Source organism: Euprymna scolopes, chromosome 36, assembly GCF_053919585.1.
Source record: "Euprymna scolopes isolate OS-2025 chromosome 36, ASM5391958v1, whole genome shotgun sequence".
Lineage (NCBI taxonomy): Eukaryota > Metazoa > Mollusca > Cephalopoda > Sepiida > Sepiolidae > Euprymna > Euprymna scolopes.
The window spans coordinates 10,821,658-10,839,564 of record NC_136517.1 but is presented as its reverse complement, the minus strand read 5'-3'; the positions used below and the strand labels follow the sequence as shown (position 1 = coordinate 10,839,564).

The 17,907-nt window shown below is 37.3% G+C and overlaps 1 protein-coding gene across 2 annotated transcripts in view; it reads left to right on the top strand.

Moving 5' to 3' along the window:
- The window catches only part of LOC145260333 (ribosomal protein S6 kinase alpha-5-like), a 427,160-nt gene that overhangs the window by 262,899 nt on the left and 146,354 nt on the right, over window positions 1-17,907 (top strand). Inside the window, exon 1 of one of the 2 annotated variants that reach the window (XM_080118246.1) lies at window positions 1,742-2,279. The exons of the other annotated variant lie outside the window; for it this stretch is intronic. Coding sequence (XP_079974372.1) covers window positions 2,183-2,279 — 97 coding nt within the window. The 5' untranslated portion in view covers window positions 1,742-2,182. Of the gene's footprint in view, window positions 1-1,741; window positions 2,280-17,907 lie in introns of those variants that run through there. 2 annotated transcript variants of the gene reach the window in all.

Here is a 17,907-nt window from a genome sequence, read left to right as displayed (position 1 = left end):
AAAATAGTTTTTAAGGGGTCAAACAAGGGTTCAGAATTTAAAAAAAAACAACAACAAAAAACAATGTACACTTTGTACATTCATGTTAGTTTGTTTTAATTAATTCATACACATGTCACGTTGGTACAGTGGTAAAACGTCACCAGCTTTGAATGCTACAGTTTTGCTTTCAGTTTCGATTCTAGCTGATGGCACCCAAATACTATTTTATCTTTATTTTTGAAATCATGACAAAATTACGAAATCTGGAAAAATTAAAATTTTACGATCGGGCAAAGCCTCCCCCCCCCCATCTTCCCGCTAGTACATAATATTAAAGCAAATATATAAACATCAATTTAATAAAAACACAAAAAAAATTCTTCACCGTTCGACATTTTTAGAGTGTAAATCAAATCCATTTAACAGGAAGCGAAAGGACAAGGATTTGATCGGCCTGTTCTACGCGATGTGACACAAGGTGGGTTCAATGTCCACCACAACAGGTATAAAAATAGCCATGTTCGAATCGATCGGTATTCCCTCACAAAAGTAGTCTTTAGTAAGATGTGACACAAGGCCAGGAAGGTAGGGGGAGCGAATCCAGTGCCCCTAAAGGAGCAGTAGCGCTCTCGCTCTGGTTATTCAAAAAGTTCCTGAGCAGACCTGTCGGCATTGTCTGGTAGGAGCGTCTCGCCTCGGGTAGTAAGCATTAAACTTACTGCCTTCGAAAGACGACCTCCTAGAACTACACAAAACCCAGCTGTAACGTCAGCCAACAGGAAACAGATCATTTAAAAAAATGACTTCGGGGCCCAAGTAAAAACTTCGGATTGAATCCCCAAGCGAAAACGCCGGGAAATAAACATCTCCCCAGTCCCCCACTCTCACAGAGTAAAATTAAACGTTTTAGAGGCCGTAAGCAGTTGAGTGTAATTTTATAGAATCACTCCCCTCTCTCATCAGGTAATTTTATAGGGTTTTCACTAACCCTATATCCGAATGATACCCCCAATACTTAACCCTACTCCAAACCATAGGTTTTAGTGGCACTCTAAAAAGAAAATATTGGCCTAAAATACGTGAAAAAATAATTGATTTTTTTTTGTTCCCTCATATAAGTATGATTAAAAAAAAAGTACTTTTGAATTGACAACTTTTCACTTGATGCTGTTAGCATGTGCTTATTGTGTTTACTGTTTAATGATTAATACAGCCCTGCCCTTTCCTCCTCCGAAAAGAGGAGAAGGAGGTAAAGCCTGGGAAGATTACCGTACCAACAAGAAACTTTTTATTTTAATGCTCACATGCTGAATGTTAGGACAGAGGTCGGATACTAGACATAAACGGGGGCATCGGCATCATCAATCGCCTTATTTATTTTTCTTTCGACTGTTTGAAATACATAAGTTAATTCAATTAATGTGAAATAAAAGATGTGGTTCCTACGTTTGGGGGGACACTTATTTATTAAAATCGTGATAAGCTAAAAAAAAAAAAAAAAAAAATCACTTTAAACTTTTTTTTTTTTTTTACTTAAAATCTGAGCTTAATACGTGTATACTTGTTTTATTTATTTACTGTTTTTGGAGGGGAAGGTGGGGGCATTTTGATATCCTAAGCTCCTGTAAAGACGAAACAATAGGACAGCTGCTAAACTATTAGTATGGTAACCTTCTTATAAACACGAACGCATCTCTCCACATAAATAAGGCTACTGCTGGTATCAGGGAGGGAGGGAGAGAGAGAAGGAGAAGGGGGAGGGGAGAGCGAGAGATTAAAGAGACAGAGAGGGAGGAAGAAGAAAAAGAAGGGGGGACCCGCGCACTCTCACTCGACTGAGTGCTAGCTGCTGCTGCGTGGAACACTAGAGAAAAAGAAGTGTAAAAAAAAAAAGTAGTACAACTACTACAAGTACGTTCTAGAGTGTCGTCACTCGTCCTCATCGTGTTTGTGGTGAAAAAAAAAAAAGTACGCACACCATAAATCGTAACGAGAAGGAGAAACCCGCACATGCGAATAAAAATAAAAATAAAATAAACCCTAAATATTTCTAATTGGATAATTTTTGGTAATGATTACTTTTATGGCTTGTTGGTTGCTGACAGTTTCACTTTCTGACCGAGAAAATTTAATTTAATTTCGCTAAACGAGATTATTACACACAGCAAGTCCATTGTTCGTACTCTTTGATACCTCGAGTATGCCTGGAACCCCCGGAGTTGATGGGGTCGCTTTAGGCCGACCAGGGGACGACAGTGTGACGGCTAACCCGAAAATGGTCCTCGAAGGAGCAATGCGTAAGTTTTTTTTTTTTTGTCTGTGACGATAAATTCTATTAATTTCTTTTTTTTTCTTTTTTTTTTTTAAATATTTTTTTAATATTATTTTTTCTCACATTAATGTTTTGCTTCCATTTTCGTCCTCTTACTTTTTGGGGCTGGGATCGTTAAAAATAACTCAGGAGGCTATCCTCCTAGGCATTGCCTCCTCCTTTCAGGAAAGAACGATTGGTTTTATGGACTGTTGTCCGGGACACCCTCACCGGGGAATGCTGACGGGTCCGATCACGTTTACTTTTATATTCTTCACGAGCCCCCCCCCCCTTTCGGAGTGGGTTAAAGTTTATCCTGTGTCATCATGCAATAAGTGGGGGGTGAATTAAAAAAAGGTGCATATATATAGATCAGCCCCCCCCCCTGGCTACCCATACTGGCTCGGTAAGATCCGATAACGAGCTACCACAACCGAAAATCGACCACGCAAAATGAAACCCGGATTTTTGAAACCGAAAACAAAAACACTGATTTTTATGCATTTTAATAAACACGCGTGTGCGCAAACACAAACACACACACACACACACCTTCCATACAGCTACTTTCTCACGAAAAAATAGGTTGCTAGTTTTTTCTATTCTATCGTTATTTTCATGGTAGGTGCTCGATTGAGCTCCAAACTTTTACAAAATAGCTCGTCTAGATATAATCACTGTAATAAAACCTCTTTATTCTCCTATGTACTTAGAATTAAACAGAAATTCCATGAAAGTTTTTTTCCCTGGAAGTTCTATGCAAGAAATCCTCTCTCTGGAACACAATATTATGGAGCTACTTCTCAGATGACTATAACATGATCGTCGTTTTCAAGCCCAACGTTAACAAGTTCTTGTTGAGCCGTCCTCTTAAATAACCGAATTCTGCCATTTCAACAATCAACTTGATGTTCCTATTTATTTGCCTTCCCACGAGGGCAGAGTTAGATCCAAGGTTAGTTTTAAAGTGGGGGAATCCCCCCCCCCTCGCCCAAAAAAAAGGCTGCACTGGATTTGGAGCAAAAATGAAAATGATTTCAGTCTAGGACTTCGTGCTAGTAGTGCAGTGCAGTGCACTTATTGATCCGTGCTGAAATAACGTTATTATTTAGAAAACTATTCTTAATATGAGGAGGGTGTTTTGTACCTATTCTGTAGTTTAACAATACAATTTAATAAAAATGATAAAACTAATTAAACTTGAAAATACTATTTAAAAAATAGCGCGGGCAGCGCACACGCACAACACAAGTCCTGATGCTAGTGCACTTAAAGTGAACTAGCATCAGGACTTCATTGACTGACAGAAAAGACTAATTGCAGCATCAGAACCAGTACTACACTTTGATCCTAGCCAAATTTTGCATAACGTGTTGTTTCACTGTCCACGTAGCAAACCCATCCTCGAGTTTGATTAAGCGATTATTGAAAAAGGTATTTCCACAGAATCTAAAGTAAATTGTTTATATATATATATATATATATATATATATATATATATATATAATATACTTTTTTTTTAAACTTTAAGCGCAAGTTGGTAAATGTGAAGATCAGCGGCCTAAAGATAATGCGATAAAAAATGTGTTATAGGCGATAAAAATGTCTTTTTTTGTCAATGTCTAGAATCTTTCCAACTTAAAAAAAAAAAAAATAACTTTACAATGATGACTTTCATAGTTTTTTTTTTTTTTTGGGGGGGGGGGGGGTTGAAAACGAATTTTAAAGTGGCGCAGAGAAATAGTTCTTATGATATAAATAAATTACTTATTCAAAAAATGGGGATCACCTTCCTATATAAATTTAACGTAATATGAGCACCCACTTTCTGGCCACCGAGTGATAATTGGGGAGGGGGTTGAAAGCCGTTTTTCTGTTTGTTTTTTTTTTAGTAAATTTTTTACTTACTTTCCACCTTAACAATCACGTTTAACATGACTTGTCCAGCTTTTCGGGTATGCTGAAAACGAATATCGCATTTAAATTTGCTACAAACAAGTAGTTTTCCGGATATTGTTATCAGTGGTGTGGTGTGGTGTGCCGTTGTGGTGGTCATTTCTGTACGCGCAAGCGTGCGTGTCAAAAATATGCGCGTGTTCAGAAATGGCAACCACTGTTAACAATATCCGGAAAACTACTTGTTTGCGGCAAAAATATGCGCGCTTGCGCGTAGAAAAATGGTCGCCACTGATAACATAAGGAATTACTCGTATCTGTCTATAGATTTTTCTTTTTTTGTTCTTTAATGTTCTCGTGCTTTTATTGAAAGATGGAAGCAGAAAAAAAAACAAACAAAACATCTTTTAGTGAAAAAAAAACCCCAACAAAAATACCCTTACTAGGTGACCAGAAAGTGGGTGCTCATTTTGCGTTAAATTGATATAGAAAAGTGATCCCCCATTTTTTGAAAAAGTAATTTCTTCATATCATAAAAAACTATTTCTCTGCACCACTTTAAAAGTCGTCATTGTATTTTTTCTTTTTGAGTTGGAAAGATTCTAAACGTTAACCTTTTTTATATATATATATATATGAGGAACCATTTCAACTAAAAATACTATGATGCTTGATTAAACAGAACTGAGAGGGAGGAGGCGGAGATAACGAAATCCCAAGGTCTTACGTACATGAAAAGAAACTGGAATCTTAGGAAGATTTCTATCATTCCAGTAATTATACGAGCAACTGGACTTGTAAAAGAATTTCAAAAACTACCTGGCAAATGTACCCGGTGAACTAAGTGCAAGAGTGCAAGACTGCAAGAAATATTTAGACAATTGCATTTTTAAGGAACGGCTAGAATCTTAAAATGATCTTTCGGTTAGAATATGAAATAGCGGGCGAATGTCTGCCATCCAGTAAGATGCCCGATCCCTAGCTTGGACAAACTGATAAGAAAGTTAAAAAAAAAAAAAAAAAAAAAAAACAAGCAAAAAAAAAAAAAAAACGTTCGAAATGTGTTAACATAATAGAATAATCTGCATATTTACAAAATGGAGTCTTACTGGGAACCGAAAGCATTTTTACATGGAGTCATGGAAGTTGTGTATTATTGCTCACTCAATACATTAAACTTTTTTTTTTTAATTATTACTATGTAAATACTAACTTGATTTTAACTCCAAAACATTCATCATGTCATAATAATAGACGATTAACATGGTTGAAACGTAGATCAATCCGCATAGGGATTTTCCCGATGTTTATATAATTTTCTTTCTACATATGTAATAATGAGCACTTTTGAAAAGATATTTTAGTTCAAGACATTAGAACTTATATATATATAATTTTCGCTTATACACAAATTTTATTAATTTTTTTTTTTAGTAACTGTTTTAGGTCGTCGATCTCAACATTTGTCCATAAGTTTTAGGTATTTAATTCGGCAAAAGTCGGTTGGGTTGAGTTCAAATCCTGTAGAAGCAGTAAGCACACAAAACTTGTTTTGTTTTAGCGTTATTCTTAAAAAGTTGTTTCCGGAATGTGAAAAGTGAAGCAAAGCAGACATTGATTTTTGTATAACAAGACGCGGACGTTACAAGTTTGTTCGAAAATTATTATTATTAATAATAATAATAATAATAATAATAATGATAAAAATGGGCGGACCTGAACAAGAATCCCCCCCCCCTCTAAATTTAACTGGTATTCTGCAGTTGGTATTGTTTTACGACCTAACCCAGCGTAGGAGGACATAACGCCCCCAACCTAACCTCCCCATGTTAAAAACGGCTTTCGGAATAAACACTCCCAACCTCGAAAACTATACTACATACTATAAAAATTATGGTCTCGTTTAGGTCCGCCAAAAAATGCACTACGCGTGAAATGCAGCCATATTTACAAAAACAAATAAAATGTCTGCTTGACTGAAATCTTTACAAAAAATAATCATTGGTATTTTACGCAGAATACAGACCGCGCTGAAATAATAACTTTACTTAGAAACCGATTCTTAACATGCGTGTGTGTGGGGGGGGGTAGGCTTTAAAAAAATCTGTACTTTCATCTTACAATGTAATGAATACGATAGCGTAAAAATCGAATTTAACCTGAAAAGACTAAAGAAAATAACACTGTCTGTATTCTGCATATAAGTACCAAAATATTTACAAAAAGAAATAAAAGGCAACAGCTACAAAACACCGCTCGCTCCCCATGTTAAGAATAGGTTTCTAAATAATAATAATAATGTTATTTCAGCACGGTCCGTATTCTGCAGAAATATCTTATGTACCGATCTTCTTCAGTATCCTCTTTGCTGTTTTTATTTATTTTAACTAATGATGTCAAGATCTGACTTCTAATCTCAACGTGATTTCACAAAAATGTCGGTCGCTGTAACCTCCGATCTTCGAGTGCATTGCTTTCGAACTGGCGAACCCCGGAAATAAAAAAAAAATAAATAAATAAAAACTAAATAAAATTGGATCTTTAGCGCTCTGCGCTGAGATCATAACAAAATATGGCGTGAAATGAAGTTGTCTATCCAAAAGAAATAACAGTAACTTTTTTTGTTATTCATAAAATTGTGTAACGACTTTTCGTGTGTCCGTAGGTTTCTCGCCTCTGTGTGATTCACACATTTTGGTTATTCGGAATTTTGACTCCTTGTTCTAAGGGAAGATAACTCTATTTTACTAAGAATTGTAAGAAAAATGTTTTTTTTTTCTCTCAACTACTTCATTTAATGTAACAAAGTTTTATAACATCAACAACAAATGGATGTAAAATGCGATGATGATTGGGTAATTGTAAAAAAAAAAATAATTTTTCGACTGTTTTTGTAAAATAATTACATCATTTAGAACAATGAATTAAGATTTCGGCACTTCTACACTTTATCGCCGAAACTGGAGACGCCATTTTATTTCACGCACTTGCCGGAAAAATCCAAGGGAGAAATCAGTATTTTAAACTATGGCCGAAGCATGAAAAAATAACAACGCTCGCCCAGTTTAAACAATTATGAATATGTCATTTCATTTTTTGTTTTTAATAAAAAAAAATGTTACATGAAAAACTTTCCTCCCGTTTTCATTAATTAAATCGAAACTAAACATTTCCAATTAAACAATTATGGATATATGTTCTCTTTCACTTTCTTTACTTTTTTTCATAGTTCTTTCCGGAAGTTTGATTTTTTTTTGTTATTTATTTCTAACTTCGGCCATAGGTTAAAATACTGATTTCTCCCTTGTATTTGGGCAGCAGGTGCGTGAAATAAAATGGCGTCTCCAATTTCGGCGATAAAGTAAAGCACCAACATTTCGAATGAGCCACTTTTTTACTATTTACAAATTAAATATCCATGGCGTAGCGGATAAAGTACTTGTTAAAATTCAGTTGTAAACTCTTGTGGATGTTGAAGGTACAATCTAATGAGGGCAAAACTCAAAATACAATTGCGTATTACAAGGTGCCTTCAATAAGTTTCCAGACTTCACATGAAACTTTAGTTCCCTTGGTAGTAATCTATTACAGCAGCTGCACTGCACTTGTTGTACGGTTTCGACAGCTTGTGGTAGTCCTCTTGTATGAGCGTGTTAATGATCCTCGCCACAACCTCTTTCATCTCAATTTTCTCATAACGACAGCCTCTAAGGTGTTCCTTAAGCTTAGGGAATAACCAAAAGTTACATGGCGCAAAGTCCGGACTATAAGGAGGGTGAAGATGTCTTGATGCCCATTTTGGTCAAATAATCTGGGACAAGAACGGAGCATATCTTCCGTATTTTCAGTTTCTCGCGAATAATTGAGTGTAAGTTCCCATACCGTGAAAATATTTAATTATCCAATCAACCCTGGTGTTCTGACTTTTTACACCTCCCACATTTCTCATAATCACTCACAGACTCCCTGCCTTCCTTGAATCTCTTATGCCACTAAAAAACTGATGCTCGATTCATGTAAGATGGTCCAAAAGCAGTCTGAAGTATTCCATACTTTCCTGTGGCATTTTTTCCAAGTTTAAAACAGAATTTTATTGCATATCATTTTTTCTGGTGTCCTCACGTTCAGATTGCATGTTTGAAATTCACCAGCTATGACAAACAGGCCTTAGTAGAATGTATTCCAATTCCTGCTGCAGCTGTTCATTTGAAACTGAAACCATAAAAATTGGTCAGTCGTCTCAGAAGATGGATAGCAACAACATAGACAAAATATCTGTACAAAAAAGTCTGGAAACTTCTTGAAGGCACCTCGTACTTAGGACTTCTATCTAGTCAAGGCTGACAGAACGAGAGCATGCTACCCCGGTGGATTATATAAAGGGTTTTGACATTTTATGCAGATTTCCGCGTTCGACAGTATACGCCTGAAGAAGGTTCGAAGTAATATCGACTAAAACGTTGTGAAAAATAACTCTAATGAGAACAGTAATCAGAAAAATCCAAATATGAATAATCAATCCTTATCAAAAAAAAAAAAAAAAAAAATCAGAAACAATTACTTTAAGATGCCTTTATTTATTTATTTATTTTTTTTTTTAAATAATTTGCTTTGAACAATTTGTTGAATTAACAAATAATCGAATTGTTACAATTGGATTTTTTTTATATTTGGAAAATATTTAAATTATTACTGAATAGCGAACACCAAGTCATTTTGCTTAGTCGCTTTTTTACATAGCAGATCTCACTTAAAAGGACAGGTTTTTTTCCTTCTACATTCTTTCAGGAAGTATATGTCCAGGTTGTTTTTTTTGTTTTTTTTAATTAAATTTTTTTTTTTAAGCTTAAGAGTAACCAAAAATAAAGAAAGAAGGGTTTCTGTATGTAAAAAAAGTAATGTTATATATATATATATATATATATATATATATATATATATATATATATATATATATATCGAATATGAAAAAAAAATACACCTTTATGAAGTTCGTTCTTCACTTAATAATCAGTGAAAAGTTCGGGTTTGTATTACTGTACACATAGATTCGAGAAAGTTGTCAAAAAACAAATATATAACAAATAAATGCTATCAAAGGCAAGATAAGTTACTTTTCTACCAAACTGGATATAATTTTCGTGTTTTTATTCAATTTAACGTTTATTCAGCTCGAAAAGCATACAGTGTTTACCGATGTATTGGAAAATTCAAGATGGCGGCCGATTCTCTCTTTAACACGGTAAGTTTGAAAAAAGGTGTAATAAATAATAAACTAGACAAAATACTGTTAGAAATTCGCTCAATATATGTTACCGTGACATAACTTGACATATATTCTGTGGTTTTTAATAGTATTTTGTCTAGTTTAACACCTTTTCCCGAACTTACCGTGTTAAAGAGGGAATCGGCCGCCATCTTGAATTTTCCAATACATCGGTAAACACTGTATGCTTTTCGAGCTGAATAAACATGTTAAATTCAATAAAAACACGAAAATTATATCCAGTTTGGTAGAAAAGTAACTTATCTTGCCTTTGATAACATTTATTTGTTATATATTTGTTTTTTGACAACTTTTTCGAATCATTGTGTACAGTAATACAAACCCAAAAGTTCATATTGATTAGATAATTACCTGATTTTTGGTAGATTTTTAAGGAGAGACTCCGGCAAAACAAACCTCACAACCCACTTCCATTTTGTCTGTCGCTATCATTCTACGTTACTCAGAACCTTTATTTACGACATCTTTAAATGTTTATCAGATAATGAATATTTGAGATTATCTCATAAATATTCAATTTTCTAACGCAAATAGGTCACAAATGAATGACCAAACAAAAATCAATTGTTTTCGATTCATTTCATTACTATATTTGCGGTGCCGGTGCTTATGCAAAAAGGTTACCGTACTATTTTTCTCAAATGTTTTCAAGTTTTACGATATCTTATTAAATTGTTAGGTGAGAGTACAGACTAGTTATAAAACCCCCTCCCCCTCCCCATGTTAAAAATGGCTTTCTAAATAATATTATTTCAGCATGGTAACTTCTCTGCATAAGTACCATGTTTCCTTTAAAATAATAATACTTATACAGTTTACAGACCGTGATATTTTTTATATTTTTATTTTTAGATAGGATTTCGAATTAAATGTTAATTTTACGGTATCTTTTGTTTATCAAATCGTTAGGTGAAAATAAGTAGTTAAGAAGCTCCCCTAATATATTAAGAATGGCTTTCTAAATAATAACGCTATTTCAGCACGGTCCGTAAATTGCAGAAGTATTAAAATAATTTATGTCGCTAAAAATAATCATTATCTGTAATAATAATTAAAATTAACCTTTAAAAAATCTTAAAGAAAATAAAAGTAAAAAAAGACTCCCAGACTACGCCGGGTAGGTACAGCTAATTAAAAATGATTCAATTAAAACCGTTTAGATAAATGTGACTATCAAAATACCCTAACCAAATCACCGCTAGAAATTCGTCTGCGTCCATCAAAGTTAGACACCGAACCGGAACTCGAAAACGAAATGAAACGAAATTTATTTTTATTATTACAAGAAAAGATGTGCTTCCCCTGTTATTATTTTAACCTTTTTGTAGCCCCCTACACCAAAGTGGCATTGTGCCTTGTTTAGGGTGAAAATGTAATAAAAAAAAAATATAGTATTTATTCGCGCGACCCCCCCCCCCAATGTAAGCAGAATTTTGTGAAAAATTAAACACTTCTGCTCGGTGTATGTCGGCGCGTTACTTACGGTAAAACGGTAAGTTAAACTGCAGAAGCAACTCTTAAATGTTGTACAAGTTCTATAATTGGATAACCCTCCTGCAAAAAATTAAAAAAACGAAAAATAAAAATGTTTTTGTAAATCGTTCGTGAAAACTGAATTTTTTTTAAATCAATTAAAAAGCATCAAAAACTACGTAACACAGAAAAATGAACCACATTTTGTGGTTTTTGAAAACTTTCTTATTTCAAATGTCTGCTTAAAAATTCTTCCGCGATATGACAAGTCACTTTACGACGCGCGTCCATGCGCGAACGCATCATGTAAGAATAGCAAACGATGGCGGGGAGTTGATACAAAATAGTGCGAGGGTTCTGGGGTTAATGTCATGCAAACGGTAAATTTGCGACGAGTATGAATATTAGATTCGTTGTCAGCGACCCCGAAAGCCTTAAAAAAAACAAATTTTATTGGTCGGTGTTCTGTTGTAGTTAAAGTAAACATTTACCCAAAAAAATTCAATGTAAGTAATCTATTTATATATAAAAAAAAAATCTTAACAAAAGTGTGTGAATGCATAGCTTGACTAAAAGTCAAAGTTTCTTAAAACTGCACACCCGTGGAACTCTCTTCCTTTTGCCTGCTTTCCAGGTGACTACAATATGGTCGTTTTCAAGTCCAACATAAACAAGTTCTTGAGCCGTTCCCCTTAAGTAATCCAATTTACTAAATTTCCACTACTAACAATTACTACAACGTTGTCCCATCGACCACTGTACGCTTATTAACCTTTATCCTCGAGTGGCCTCCGGGCCTTGATAAGTGATGACTCCTTTGTAAAAAAAAAAAAGTCAGAAACTGCACAAGATACAATTTAAAAAAATGTAGATTCAGCCTGGTTATGGAAATATGGTAAATAATATGCAAAATAAAATAAGGTTCATTCTCTTGTGATCAAAACTATGGACCAAGATTTAAAAACTGAGCATCCCTTTTTAAATCTCTAAGTACCGAATTTTTTCTTTAAAGTTTCAAGGAGATGAAAATTTCCAAGTAGTGTCAAGTCTGTTGAGTTAGGACGAAAAGAAAAATCGGTCGAAAATGTAATGTTCTGCAAATATTGTCAGATTCCACCTCAACAAGCAATTGTCAAGCACTTTAAAATGTTGATAACTTCTACAGAATTTGAACCGAAGTGATATTTTTATGAGTGGCCGACTTACTACGAAAAAGATATTAACTTTTCGTTTTATTTCATTTCAGTAAAAAGATAACGAAGTAGTAATTCGTTCTTACTAAAATAATAACAGGATAAGATAGGTACGCTAGACACACCTATAGGTACGCATGGAAAAAAAAAAGAATTAACCTAAATTTTATTTCATTTTAGTAAGAAAGTTAATGAAATAGTAATTCGTTCTTACTAAAACTAGCATCTCAACCCGGCGTTGCCCTGGTGTTTGGAGGTGTATGTTGAGAAAAAAAAAAAAAGTGGTAGTAGGAAGGCAGGCTCGAACCCGTACCGCGAAGGAGGAAAAGAACAGAAGGGAAAAAAACGTGACGTCTTTGCTGTTACAACCACCGCCAAAACCGGAAGTGACGTAGGTTTAAATTAAGGCTAGACAATCGAAAAATATTTCGAAAATATCGCTGAAAAAAGTGCCCCCTCTCTGTAGAAAAGTGCCCAGTTGAGGGTGAAGAAATTAATGTTTTTAGCCAATTTTTCGGTATTTGTCGTCTGAAGGGTCGAGCTTCAAAACGATACTGATCTTGTGAAAATTCGTCGCCTCTGTCGAAAGTTTTAGACAGACATGCATACATACATAGGTGTGTCAGAAATTTCGTGAAAAATAGTGAATAATTCCACCCCGTCTTTCCAAGCTTATAACTCCTCGAAAAATGTCATTCAAGCCCTAATTTCTTTTTTCAATTAAAGGAGCAAGGACCAAGGTTTCATTAAAAAAAACAAAAAACAAAAGAAAAAACAAACAACGTGGTTTAAAAAAAAAGTTTTAAACTTCGAACTTTACAGGTAAATTTCTAAAAAAAAAAAAAAACACTTTTTTTTTTTTAAAATTTGAATATATTATTTATTGACCTTTTCTCTTCAATTTGTGATATATAAAACTTTGGTGAGTAAATTGATTATTTACTTTTTAATAGACATTGAAAATGGGGGGGGGGCGTGAATAAAAAAAAAAACAACGTTTGTCTAAAATTGAAATCTTATGTTCTTTCCAATAAACCGAATATAATAATATTCGGTTTATTGGAAAGAACATAAAATTTCACATTGACCCTGAAAATACCGTAAAAATAGAATCAATAGAAAAAATTTGATAGATTTTTAAAGTTTAAAAATTGAAAAATATTGAGTTCGTAAAATTCATTACTGCTTTTTAAAAAATTTTAAAAAATATTTCTATTACTTTTAAAACAACTTTAAAAGTTTATTTTGGAAGTATAATCTATAAAGAAAATAAACAACCCAGTTTTAAAAAAGAAATTACGAGGTTTTTATATTTTATTCGCAGTTTCGTGTTAGGGATGTCAAAAATTCTTACAAAAATTCTGATACACCTAATACATTTCTATATTGGTAGCTCAAATTTTCGACCCAAACCGATTAAAGATTGCCCTATCTCTGAATACCGTTTATGTAAAATTTCAAATGTTTAGACCAGAAATTGTCTGAGTAATTTGGTAGAGACCGCAGAGGTCAATTTTTTTTTTTTTTTTAAAAACTTTGACGCCTATTATAACCCCTTAACATTTATTGTTTTGGGCTCAAATAAAGTTAAGTTAGATTCATGTCCAAGGAACCTATATCTAAAACTTCAAGTGTTTAGAGCCAAAATTGGCGGAGGAGTTTGATAGAGTTCTCAACGGTCAATCGTTGAACTTTGCCCCCTTTAACAGCCAAATTTCTGGCTGAAAACGGATTACAAAGATTTTTCCAAATCTCACTACCCTGTATATCAAATTTCGAGTCTGTAGACTGAAAATTGACAGAGATATTGTGTAGGGAAATGTACACACAGATAGACACACACAGATAGACACTTTCACTTTTATAGATATAGATAGATAACAGGGGAAGTATATCTTTTCTGGTAATAATAAAAATAAATTTCGTTTCATTTCGTTTTTGAGTTCCGGTTTGGTGGTTAAGTTTGATGGACGCGGACGATATTTTTTAGCAGTCGGTGTATTCTGATAGTCATTTACCACCGATTACTTAACTGTTTCATTTAATTTGGCAAAAAAACGATTTTCTTTAAAATATTTTCTTATTGCTGAAATCAATCGACAGTTTATGACTAACTTCGCAATTTGATAACTAAGTCGTAATGTTGGCATATCTTGTTGAATCCAATTACTAATGGACGACGTTAGTGGAAAGGGGGGGGGGGAAGTGTCTGCTTGTTAAGACAGTCAACAGATAGATTTTTTAAAATATGTTCTTTTAACCAAAAACAACATTACCTACTTGTCATACTGAAAGGAGTAATATATCTAAAAATTACGAAAAATCATCAAGTAGAAAGTTAGGTACTAACACTGGGGACAAACACTACATTGCATCGTAAAAGAAAGTATTTCCCGTTCCTTAAGGAACTTATAGGAAGACTCAAAGTCCTTGGTCCACTTAAATAGTAAGCATTATATTTGGGGAGGGGCACCGTTGCCCCCCCCCCCAAATCTAGACACAGAATTTTTGTGAAATGTTAAACGGTACTCTGCTCGATAAATATCGGCGCGTTACATATGGGAAAACGGAAGCACCTGTGAAGCTATACAAGTTCTATAATTGAATACTACCCCCCCCAAAAAAAAAAACGAAAAAAAAATACTGTATGTTTTGATAAACCGCTCGTGAAAACTGAATTTTTTATATCAATCAAAAAGCATTAAAAACACCAATAAAATGAACCATTAAAAAAAACAACAACTTTATTTGTAATGTCCGCTAAAGATTCCTCCACGATGTGACAAGTCACTTTACTACGCTTGTGCGCGCGCCAACGCATCATATAAGAAAACACTACCGCGTAACGTAAACGAAGGCAGTGAAATGACGGTAAATAGTCCCAGGGTTCAGAGGTTCATACCACGCAAATGATAGATTTGTGACGGAAACGGTTATCATATTCTTTTTAAGCACACCGAAATCTAAAAATAAATAAATAAATAAAATAAATATTTTTCTGTACGAACGTGAGACGGACCTTAAAGTAATACCGAAAATAAAATAAAAACAAGCACGAAATAAAATTAATTTAACCCTCTCTCTCTCTCTTGTGTCTCTCTCCTCTCTCGTGTCTCTCTCCTCTCTCTCTCTTGTGTCTCTCTCCTCTCTCTCTTGTCTCTCTCCTCTCTCGTGTCTCTCTCCTCTTTTGTGTCTCTCTCCTCTCTCTCTCTTGTGTCTCTCTCCCCTCTCTCTCTTGTGTCTCTCTTCCCCCTCTCTCTCTTGTGTCTCTCTCCCCTCTCTCTCTTGTGTCTCTCTCCCCTCTCTCTCTTGTGTCTCTCTCCCCTCTCTCTCTCGTATCTCTCTCCCCTCTCTCTCTCTCGTATCTCTCTCCCCTCTCTCTCTCTCGTATCTCTCTCCCCTCTCTCTCTCTCGTATCTCTCTCCCCTCTCTCTCTCTCTCTCGTGTCTCTCTCCCCTCTCTCTCTCTCTCGTGTCTCTCTCCCCTCTCTCTCTCTCTCGTGTCTCTCTCCCCTCTCTCTCTCTCTCGTGTCTCTCTCCCCTCTCTCTCTCTCTCGTGTCTCTCTCCCCTCTCTCTCTCTCTCGTGTCTCTCTCCCCTCTCTCTCTCTCTCGTGTCTCTCTCCCCTCTCTCTCTCTCTCGTGTCTCTCTCCCCTCTCTCTCTCTCTCGTGTCTCTCTCCCCTCTCTCTCTCTCTCGTGTCTCTCTCCCCTCTCTCTCTCTCGTGTCTCTCTCCCCTCTCTCTCTCTCTCTCTCTCGTGTCTCTCTCCCCTCTCTCTCTCTCGTGTCTCTCTCCCCTCTCTCTCTCTCGTGTCTCTCTCCCCTCTCTCTCTCTCGTGTCTCTCTCCCCTCTCTCTCTCTCGTGTCTCTCTCCCCTCTCTCTCTCTCTCTCTCTCGTGTCTCTCTCCCCTCTCTCTCTCTCGTGTCTCTCTCCCCTCTCTCTCTCTCGTGTCTCTCTCCCCTCTCTCTCTCTCGTGTCTCTCTCCCCTCTCTCTCTCTCTCGTGTCTCTCTCCCCTCTCTCTCTCTCTCGTGTCTCTCTCTCCCCTCTCTCTCTCTCTCGTGTCTCTCTCTCCCCTCTCTCTCTCTCTCGTGTCTCTCTCTCCTCTCTCTCTCTCTCTCGTGTCTCTCTCTCCCCTCTCTCTCTCTCTCGTGTCTCTCTCTCCCCTCTCTCTCTCTCTCGTGTCTCTCTCTCCCCTCTCTCTCTCTCTCGTGTCTCTCTCTCCCCTCTCTCTCTCTCTCGTGTCTCTCTCTCCCCTCTCTCTCTCTCTCGTGTCTCTCTCTCCCCTCTCTCTCTCTCGTGTCTCTCTCTCCCCTCTCTCTCTCTCTCGTGTCTCTCTCTCCCCTCTCTCTCCCCTCTCTCTCTCCCCTCTCTCTCCCCTCTCTCTCTCCCCTCTCTCTCCCCTCTCTCTCTCCCCTCTCTCTCCCCTCTCTCTCTCCCCTCTCTCTCCCCTCTCTCTCTCGTGTCTCTCTCCCCTCTCTCTCTCGTGTCTCTCTCCCCTCTCTCTCTCGTGTCTCTCTCCCCTCTCTCTCTCGTGTCTCTCTCCTCTCTCTCTCTCGTGTCTCTCTCCTCTCTCTCTCGTGTCTCTCTCCTCTCTCTCTCTCTCGTGTCTCTCTCCTCTCTCTCTCTCTCGTGTCTCTCTCCTCTCTCTCTCTCTCGTGTCTCTCTCCTCTCTCTCTCTCGTGTCTCTCTCCTCTCTCTCTCTCGTGTCTCTCTCCTCTCTCTCTCTCGTGTCTCTCTCCTCTCTCTCTCTCGTGTCTCTCTCCTCTCTCTCTCTCGTGTCTCTCTCCTCTCTCTCTCTCTCGTGTCTCTCTCCTCTCTCTCTCTCGTGTCTCTCTCCTCTCTCTCTCTCGTGTCTCTCTCCTCTCTCTCTCTCGTGTCTCTCTCCTCTCTCTCTCTCGTGTCTCTCTCCTCTCTCTCTCTCGTGTCTCTCTCCTCTCTCTCTCTCGTGTCTCTCTCCTCTCTCTCTCTCGTGTCTCTCTCCTCTCTCTCTCTCGTGTCTCTCTCCTCTCTCTCTCTCGTGTCTCTCTCCTCTCTCTCTCTCGTGTCTCTCTCCTCTCTCTCTCTCGTGTCTCTCTCCTCTCTCTCTCTCGTGTCTCTCTCCTCTCTCTCTCTCGTGTCTCTCTCTCCCCTCTCTCTCGTGTCTCTCTCTCCCCTCTCTCTCGTGTCTCTCTCTCCCCTCTCTCTCGTGTCTCTCTCTCCCCTCTCTCTCTCGTGTCTCTCTCTCCCCTCTCTCTCTCGTGTCTCTCTCTCCCCTCTCTCTCTCGTGTCTCTCTCTCCCCTCTCTCTCTCGTGTCTCTCTCTCCCCTCTCTCTCTCGTGTCTCTCTCTCCCCTCTCTCTCTCGTGTCTCTCTCTCCCCTCTCTCTCTCGTGTCTCTCTCTCCCCTCTCTCTCTCGTGTCTCTCTCTCCCCTCTCTCTCTCGTGTCTCTCTCTCCCCTCTCTCTCTCGTGTCTCTCTCTCCCCTCTCTCTCTCGTGTCTCTCTCTCCCCTCTCTCTCTCGTGTCTCTCTCTCCCCTCTCTCTCTCGTGTCTCTCTCTCCCCTCTCTCTCTCGTGTCTCTCTCTCCCCTCTCTCTCTCGTGTCTCTCTCTCCCCTCTCTCTCTCGTGTCTCTCTCTCCCCTCTCTCTCTCGTGTCTCTCTCTCCCCTCTCTCTCTCGTGTCTCTCTCTCCCCTCTCTCTCTCGTGTCTCTCTCTCCCCTCTCTCTCTCGTGTCTCTCTCTCCCCTCTCTCTCTCGTGTCTCTCTCTCCCCTCTCTCTCTCGTGTCTCTC